The sequence below is a fragment of the Carlito syrichta genome, unplaced genomic scaffold (assembly GCF_000164805.1).
Source record: "Carlito syrichta isolate Samal-C Ts95f unplaced genomic scaffold, Tarsius_syrichta-2.0.1 Scaffold301698, whole genome shotgun sequence".
NCBI classification, from domain to species: domain Eukaryota; kingdom Metazoa; phylum Chordata; class Mammalia; order Primates; family Tarsiidae; genus Carlito; species Carlito syrichta.
The window spans coordinates 184611-193821 of NW_007245794.1; the positions used below are offsets into that span (position 1 = coordinate 184611).

The window sequence follows — 9211 nt, forward strand, 5'->3', positions numbered from 1 at the left end:
CCAGAGCCCAGCAGGTCGAGGTTAAGGTGGCCGGAAGCGGCCACTGCACTCCAGTCTGGGCGACAGTTTGAGACTCCAACTCAAAAAAAAAAAAAAAAAAAAGATGAGACAAACAGAATACCAGACAACAACTGCATGACAGTTGGAAGAGAATAACCATAACTTAGTGTCTGCAGTCCTTACATCGTATGGAGGTTGAGGGGTGCCAAGTAACTGATTAAATTAAACTGGCTTTAAATATGCAGGATCAAACTGGACAAGTAACCACTAAAAGGAGATAAACAGAAGGTATAACTCCCAAGGCCTTAGAGCAAAAGCAGAATCAGAAAACTGACAAGCAAGAATGCAGAGGTCGGCAAACAAGGGGCTCACGGCCAAACCCTGCCCACCCCACCTCTTTTTGTCGGTGAAGTTCTCCTGGGACACCGCCCTGCCAGTTACGTTTCACCCATGGCTGCCTTAGCTGCAAAGGCAGAGCTGAGCAGCTGCAACGGGCCGGCCGGCCCACGAAGCCTGAAACACTCTGGCCTGCTGCAGAAGGCGACTGACCTCAGCGGCCAGCACCACACAGCAGACACAAGGGTTACTGCGGGCTGCAAGGCAACACCCCCCTTCGGGGCTGCAGGGTTCAGGGAAACAACATGAGCGCAGGCGCCCAGTGCAGGAATATTCGCGAACCGTTCCCTGGGCTCAGCCGCATACGCTCTCTAGGGTGCAGCTCCCAGATCCCCCTTCCCAAAAGAGAAGAGCAGCCCCTTCCGCCCGACACGGATGGACAGGCTGTGAGGCCAGCGCTCGCTCACAAAGCGAAGCCACAGCTTCGCCACAGGAGCTGCGTGACCTCGGTGCGATCCCAGTTCTTATTCAGGCCTCCCAGGCTTTACAATGTAGTGTGTACGCGTGTGGGGTGTGTGTGTGTGTGTGTGTGTGTGTGTGTGTGTGTGTGTGTGTGTGTGTGAGAGAGAGAGAGAGAGAGAGAGAGAGAGAGAGAGAGAGAGATATCATCCCGTGAAGGTCTGTGCACCCACCCACCACCAGCCAAGACACAGCACAGTCAGATGACCACAGGGATCTCGCTCTGACCTTTCAAGACCCACCCTGCCCTGCCCGGGCGAGCACTAATCTTTGGCATTTCAAGAACGATGAATACACAGAATCATTCCGTGCACGGCCACCGGGGTTGGCTTTGGTCACCCAGCACAGTCCCCTGGCGACCCACCCCAGCTGCTGTATCAGCAGTCTGCTTCCTTTCGATGCTGAGCAGAGTCCTGCGGTGTGGCGCGCCACAGTCTGCCTGACCTGCTGCAGGAAAGACATGCGGGTTGTTCCAGTGTTTAGCTCCTTTTGACTTTTCTTTGGAGACAGGGTCTCATTCTGTCACCTAGACTGGAGTGCAGTGGCGCAATCAGGGCTCACGGCAGCCTCCAACTCCTGGGCTCGAGTGACGCTCCCACCTCGGCCTCCTGAATAGCTAGAACTACAGGCACATGCCACCACACCTGGTAACTTTTTTAAAAACATTTTTTGGTAGAGAAGGGGGTCTCACTACATTGCTCAGGCTGGCCTTGAACTCCTACCCTACTTCAAGTGATCCTCGCAAAGCATTGGGATTACAGCATGAGCCACTGCACCCAGCCCAGGGTTTAGCTTTCACAAACAGAAGTGCTGCGAACGTTTCTGCAAGGGTTTTGGGTGAGCGTAAATCTTTACTTCTCTGGGATGAACGCCCAGGAGCGCGAGTGCTGGGTGGCAGGGAAGTTGCACGCTTAGTCTGTAAGGACCTGCCAAACTGTTTTCCAGAGGGGCCATGCCCTGTCCTGCCCCATCAGCAGTGGGGAGGGATCCAGGTCCCCTGCAGCACATTCAGGGTTATTCTGACATCTTTATTTAGCCACGTACAAGATACAGTTACATAGAAAGTTAAAAGATTAAAATAACACTGAAGAGGAATCCATGCTTGGTGGAAAGTGAAATACAGAAACGCAAAAAAGGGAAATGAAGTCTTGTTTCTTATCTTGGAAGAAAAAAAAAAGCAACATCGCTGTTTATTCCTAACTCAATGTAGCCAGGTTGCAGATAGCATGTGGCAGATGGCTTTAACCTGACCCACAGGCCTCATTCTGGGATGAACCCTTCCCACCCTGGGTACAGCAGTGCCTGGGCCTCCACTGACACCGCTAGGGTCCTTGGCTCCAGAGGATCACTTCGGGCTCTGCAAGACAACCTCGGTGCTTAAAAAACAGACAGCCGCAGCCTCGGCCAGAGAAAGCACTCAGGGCCCTTTCCCCCGCGGGAGCCACAAGTCGACACACCAGGACAGGTGAGGCCAGGGCCGTGGAGCAGCTGAGCACGTGCACGTGAGGAGTGTCAGCGCACTCCCTCCAGAACAGGCCTTCTTCCCTGTGCCCAGGTCTTGCAGAACCTCTGGCAGCCGAGGAAAGCCTACAGACCCCTCTTGGAACAACGTTTTTATTTATTTATTTATTTTGAGTTGGAGTCTCACTCTGTCGCCCAGACTGGAGTGCAGTGGCCGCTCCTGGCCACCGCAGCCTCGCCCTGCTGGGCTCTGGCGATCCTTCCGCCTCAGCTTTCCGAGTAGCTGGAACTACAGGCGTGCGCTACCATGCCCGGCTGATTTTTTAAATTTATTGTGGAGATGAGGACTCGCCAAGTTGTCCAGGCAGGTCTCGAACCCGCGGGCTGAGGCAATCCACTCACCTCGGCCTCCTAAGGCACGGGATTACAGGCTGAGCCACCGAGCCTGGCCAGAACGTTTTTAAATGCATGCTATAAAATATAGAGCGTGACAATGCGAAACACCAAAATGTTTTGAAAAACAAATGTATCGCACAGCAACACATAATGTCTCAGGCAGTGATGGACATAACCACATCTCAAGGTGTCTGTGACTACCAAGTGGAAAGTCTGATTTCTTAGTGGCAAAGTCCTAAGTCCTGTTGACCCCATGGGCTCATTCCCACATTAATAATGGAAAGAAATGCTCAATTTCCAGTAAAATTTAGTGGAAATAAAGACGCAGCTTTCTTCCTACCCAAGTTTGTGGAGTCCTGAATTTCACAGAACCAGGAAGTACAGGACCAGGCCTCTCCCTAAGAGACCATCCCAGACTGCCCCTCAGTCTCGGGTCTGAGGGAAGGAAGCTGCCCAGGGTGGGACAGAGGCAGAGGTGGGGGCCCAGACCCCCAATGAGGCCCTGTGGAAAGGGTCCACGGGTTTGGAGCCTGTTCTAGGCTGCTGAGGAGGAATGCAGACAGGCAGCCCCTGGGGTCTGGACCTGCTAGGGCATTCACTCCCTCAGGACGGGGGGGCCAGGGAACACTGAACCAAGAGAAATTCTCCTTGAGCGCTAAATATAAGACCAGGCGTGGTGGCTCAAGCCTGTAATCCCAGCACTTTGGTAGGCCACGGGTTCGAGACCAGCCTGGGCAACTTGACGAGACCTCATCTCTACAATAAATCAAAAAATTAGCCTGGCTACTTGGAAGGCTGAGGCGGAAGGATCACCTGAGCCCAGCGGGTTGATGCTGGGGTAGCTGTAACTATGCCACTGCACTCCAGCCTGGGCGATGGAGTAAGACTCCAACTCAAAAAAAAAAAAAGAGCTAAATATACCATCACCTGCCCTGTCCACCTGGGAGTAACTTCAGCCACTTTGTTTCAGATTCCCATGCTTCCTGCTTCAATCCTCAGGGGTAGGTGGGAGGAAACCCAAGTTGGTGCTAAGCGTCTAAGGAGCATCCAGCATGTTTCCGGATGGATCTGCCCACCTTCGTTAATGCAAAGGCCACCGTCCCGTCGTCCTCAGTGGACAGATCAAGCAGCTTCTGGTAAAATGCTTCATCGTAAGGCCCATCTATTTGCAAGGTTTTTCTGAAGAAGAAAGAACAGTAGAAACAGGATGGCAAAGCCCCAGAGACTGTTTCCTCAAGGCCGACTGCCTCTTCATGTTCAGTGGGGCTCTGAAGCCTCGAGGCTTCCCCAGAACCCGGCAAAGCTGGAGCCAGTGAGCCCCGGTGCTCCGCCCTCTCCCGTGCCTGACAAGTGACACTCTGGTCAGAGGCGCCAGTGAAGGCCAGTGAGGAAGGAAGAGGACCCCGGCCCCCGCCAGAAACCGCAGCGAAGGCACCACAGGTGTGACCCCCAGGACGTCGGCTCGGCCAACACTGCAACTGGGGACCCCAGGAGCAGCCGCGGCCATGGAGCAACACTGCCCTCTGCAGGCCTGGCCCTGACTCGCAGATGTGCTTTCCTTTCTGAAAACGGATATGGGACCTTCATCCTCGTTTCCTTTCTGAAAACGGATATGGGAACTGCATGCCAGAGCTGGGCCTTGGCGCCTGGGGCGAGGGCCGCCAGCCGGTGGCGTTCCCCTGGGAGGCTTGATTGATGCGCCGCCCCCGTCTCCCCTCAGGCCACCCGGGGCGGCCAGTCCTGCCTCACCTCTCCTCAGGAAACTCTTCCAGGTGCTGCTCAACCCGGTTGTACAGCGGGTAGAGGCCCTCGATGTCCAGCAGGTCCAACATCTGCACCTGGAGGGTTTTGTACAGAAGACAGCCCTTCGGTAACCCCGAGCGCTCTGGGGTGTTTTTTCCTACCGAGAACATCAGGGAAAACGAGAGCAGGTTGATTATCAAAGACGGAAAAGTGTGGAGGGACACAGGCCGGCGCAGACCACAGGGCTCACTCGGGCTCAGCCACACGGACGGTGCGTGGCAAGGACCGGGCCCGCCTGGCACTGGGGCAGACCACGTGCCCACCTCACAGAAGTGCTGGGGCTGGAACGAGCTCAGACCCCCAGGCCAGGCTCGGAGGAAAGGGCTGGATGCCCGCATGCCTAGGCTGTGCCGCACCCTCTGAACACAACTCTCCCCTCAGGATCACCACAGCCCGGAAGGCGCCTCATGACTTAGACATTCTCAACAGGCCAAGGCACAGAATTTCAAAAGATCATGACACCCCAGGTCTGCAAGACAACTAAGGGAGGACAACCCATGGCCCTGTCTGCAGAGTCTAGAGCCATGAGCCCACCGTGTGAGATGGGCAAGCTGGGCTAGCCACAGGCACGAGCTCAGAACTGGCCACACAGAGCTTTGGACAGTGGTCAAAGCCACTGAGGACCTGTTAGCGTCGAGACAGGCTAAGAAACAAAGCTCCACTCCCCATTCACAGTCCTCTGACCCCTGCTGTGTACCAGCTGCCCAGGGAGCTTGCGAGCACCACGCCCCAGACCATCTCCTCCTACCCTTGAAGGGAGCAGCCATCTCCCAAAAAGAACCAAACTAAGGAACCTGGTGAAGATGGGGCAGGAACACGTCTGCAGTGGAGCAGCTTCAGCCACCTGCAGATCCACGGTGGGGGGGGGGGGCACTACACACAGATGACGCTTGTTTGCCAAAATGGGCTCTCCAGGCTTCAAGCCAGCAGGACACGCGTGGCCACATGAGACATGGAGGAAATGGGAGGAAAAGCCTACATGCCCAACTAGAGGAGATTTCCTAAAATTATGGGATATCTGTGCAGCAGAACGCCTAACTGTGGTCAGTGAAAGCTGAATAGATGTACAGACTTGTGCTGATTAAGTAAAAAAATCAGGACAAGATAACACATGGAGTATGATCATATTGTTTTAAACACTGTGCATCCATGGGTTGTGCTTGGTTCTCTCTGTCTGCGTGTCCCAGAAGGCCTGGGGAAAAGCCCGTGTGTCACACCTGGTAACCCAGATCCCCTCAGCGACCGGCACCATCTGTATGTCCTTCCAGACAAATGTGCTTCCTTAAAAACAGTTACATGCTCCGATTATGGGCATAATTTTAATAAAATATTCTGAAATAATTAGAGATTACGTTTGTAACAAGAAGAAAAGCCCACAAAATTCATCTGTGGCAAGAAAAAAATCAGCCTGGGGGAGAGTAGAGAGCAGAGCACCAGCTTCCGGTCACACGCAAGTAGGGCTGGTTCTGTGATCCGCCCAAAGTCCTGAGTGGCCTCGGCTCACGAGCCATCACGACATGCAGAGTGGCTGGCCTGGCTCAGCTCCCGCCTGAGGAGGGCGTCCGCAGTCCACAGCCCTGCAAGTCTGTCTTCACCAGACTGGGAAGTCAGCCCTCGGCAGTCAGACCCAGACTTGAAGGTCTTCTGTGCCTCAGTTCTTCACATCTAAGAAGCCGGCTGAGAACACCTGCCCCAGGGCTGCGATGAGGCTCAAAAGAGCTGACACAGGGGAACACATTCTGTACATCACAGAGAGGACACACAAACTCACGGACAGTATTCCTGGGGAAAACCTACAGCCCAGAAGTGTCCTGCAATTTACAAACTCAGACTAAAGGCGAGAAAAGGAGCCTCCGCTGGGTGTGAGAAGCCGCGAAGCCCCATCTGGGGGGCCTGGCAGAACCCTGCGGCACCCCACACATGCCGCTGGGCCAGGTCACGCTGCCAACTCCACCTGGCTGCCCGTGGGAACTGGATGGTCCCGAGGCCCCCACCGCCTGCCTGGGGAAGGCCAGGCCCTACCTTGGCAGCGCAGGCTCCTGCTGAAAGGGCTGGCTTCACAGACACACGGGCCCCGCGGGCCGAGCCCTGGTCTCAGGGGCCCTGCCCGGCCCTTGTCGGAGCCACTGAGCAGCACCCGCGTGATGACGTGCACCAGCTCCCGGATCACGGCCCTCGTGCAGTGGGGCCCGCTGGCCAGGCCATTGGAGGGGAAGAAGAACGGCTTCAGGTGGTGTGCGAGCTCGCTCCAGTCCGCCTCGGGGCTCCGGGCGTCTCTGCAGCCATAAATCAGCTCTCCGTTCTCCAGGCAGGGAAGAGAAAGGGAGGTGTCAGCCATCAAGCCTCCAGAACACCTCAGAGCCCAGCACCGGCCAGGCGGGGTGCAGCCAAGGGCCCCGCTGGCACAGACGCGCACACACCAGCCTCTCCGGGAAGGCAGCCCTCATGTGCCCCACCTTCAACCAAGGAGCAATCCCCCAGGGCACAGAAAGGAAAAGTTCTCAAAACCTGAAGACCGGCGCCTGGCCTGACAAACACCCTCAGACAATGACCCACAGCACATTCGGAAGCTGCACAAAGTGACAGACTCCCAGAGACACCAGCCCAGTTCCCTGAGAGCTCCAACAGGCAAAGGTGAGCCTGGCGCCAGTGCTGCAGAGGAGTGTGTCCCAGGGTCAGGGCCAGGCCGCTGGGGGACTTGGGTGCTGGGTGAGTCAGGGCCAGCAGTGGGAGAAGCTGCTGGTGTCACACACATGGCAAGCTTCGCATGTAAGACTGTCCTGCCTTCCTACACCAAGCCCAGCAAAGAACCCCGTACAATGCCACCATTTAGCTCTGGACGTTCCCAGGGTGCAGGCAGGCACACTGCTGCCAGGCCAGTGGGCCTGACGCCACGACCTTTATGGAGGGCCTGTGTGGGGTGCAGGGCAAAGGCCCCTGCGCAGCGGCTGACCCCAGGAGAGTGGCGACTTCCCTTGAAACTTGCTTCCTCATCCATAAGATGGTGTGATCAGCACCTCCAGGACAGCCCCCAGCAGCCACTGTCCCTGACACACCCTGGCGTCCTCTCCACACTGGGTCTGGTCAGTGTGACCCACAAAATACAGCCCCATGAGATCAAGGCACAAAGCATCTTGTGGCTCCCGCTGTGGTGGCTGTCTCCCGAGATCACAGAGACCACACGGGGCAGCCGCAGGAGGAGGACAGAGGCGGGGCTCCGAGGCCCTGGTCCCAGCGAAGCCTCCAGTGAGACAGCCTCAAGAGGCATCTGAGCCAAACCCAGATGGGACGGGCAGCTCAGCTCCTGGCCTCAGAAGCCATGGGATGGAAAGCAGTGTGTTTCAGCGACGTTTGGGAATAACTAGGAGGCGCCAACACAGAGGAGGACAGCCCCGCTCTCAAGAGGTGTGGGTGGGCTCTCCTCCCTCACGGGTCCCGCGGCATATGCCCGCAGCATATGCTGTCTGGGCACTGTCTGAGCCCTCAGGATGACGGGACACAACTGAGACCACTGCTGGCCACATCGGGCAGGAGGCAGGGAGGGTAAGCCGGCTAAGGAAGGCAGGCGGGGGCGGTGGGCCGAGGGCAGGAGAGGGTCGTTTGGGCCCCCAGGGAAGCTGGTCCCACACCTCCAGGCTCAGGGGCCACTGAGGGACTGCTCCCAGCAAAAGGCCTCTCCTATCAGGGTCCAGGTTCTGGACAGGAAGGGCAGTGTGGGATTGGGATGCGGGTGGGTGGCGTTTTACACCAACAAATACAGCCCCTCCCAAGACCTCAGGTGGTATTCACAGAGCCATCGCCTGGCCACAGAGCAGTGGCCCTGTGTCAAACAGTGCCTATTCCCCGCAAGCTCCCATCAGCTCTCAACACAGGTGTCTGTGTGGGGTCACCGGCCATGACCCACCCAGCTTCTCCAGCCCGGAACTGCAGGGCGTCAGGAGTTTTCTGCCTCGCTGGGTTAGACTACTAGACCAGACAAGGCTGGTAGGAAAGCTGATGGGACACATGAAAGATGATGTGCACAGATGCTGCCCAGTCATGTTAAAAAGCCGTTCTGCGTCCTTTCTCTTAACTCATCTCCTTTGAAACTGTTTGCTTATCCTCAGGGGTTTTTTGTGCTGATTTTCACAGAAACAGCAGACAGCCAGGGTCCCGGAGTCCCATGCCCCACGGACCTTAGTGTGGGCCTGACAAGGTCAGAAAAGGGTCCACTTGGAATAAGATGCCAGTCTCACCACAGCTTCAAATAAATCCCCAGATGAAAGGGAATTTACATCCAGGATTTAAACATCAAGTTCCATAAGTCCTTTGAAGAGTTAAAATAAAAACCGCCCAAGTCTTCCCTTCCTGGATCTGGGAAGGCAGAGGCAGACAGGGAACAAGGGGATCACTCTGACCAGCGGCCAGGCCCACGGGCTTCTAAGCCAGATCCGGGGAGCAGGTCAAGAACAGGCTGCCTGCTGCGAAGGGCACTCATGGGCAGCAGGAGAGCGGACAGGGCCTCCAGTGCACCAGCGGCCGTCGAGCCCCGTCCAGGGAGCCCAGGGCCCCATCCACAGCCCGCCTCCTCTCGCAAATGCAACACTTGCCGCAGTGGCCAGAGGCCCGTCCCCAGCTGCCGCCTGTGTGTGATGGCTCACGAGGTGAAGACGGGGCCAGAGGCGCCCACAAAGGGGCCCCTGGAGAAACCCGTCCC

At 56.6% G+C, this 9211-nt stretch overlaps 1 protein-coding gene across 1 annotated transcript in view; it reads right to left on the reverse strand.

The window, feature by feature from the left end:
- Positions 1 to 9211, reverse strand: part of IPPK (inositol-pentakisphosphate 2-kinase) — a 48552-nt gene that overhangs the window by 18179 nt on the left and 21162 nt on the right. Inside the window, exons 10-12 of the mRNA XM_021710945.1 lie at positions 6538 to 6817; positions 4462 to 4612; positions 3789 to 3891 (exon numbers count right to left, since the gene is read on the reverse strand). Of these exons, the coding sequence (XP_021566620.1) occupies positions 3789 to 3891; positions 4462 to 4612; positions 6538 to 6817 (534 nt within the window). The remainder of the gene's footprint in view (positions 1 to 3788; positions 3892 to 4461; positions 4613 to 6537; positions 6818 to 9211) is intronic.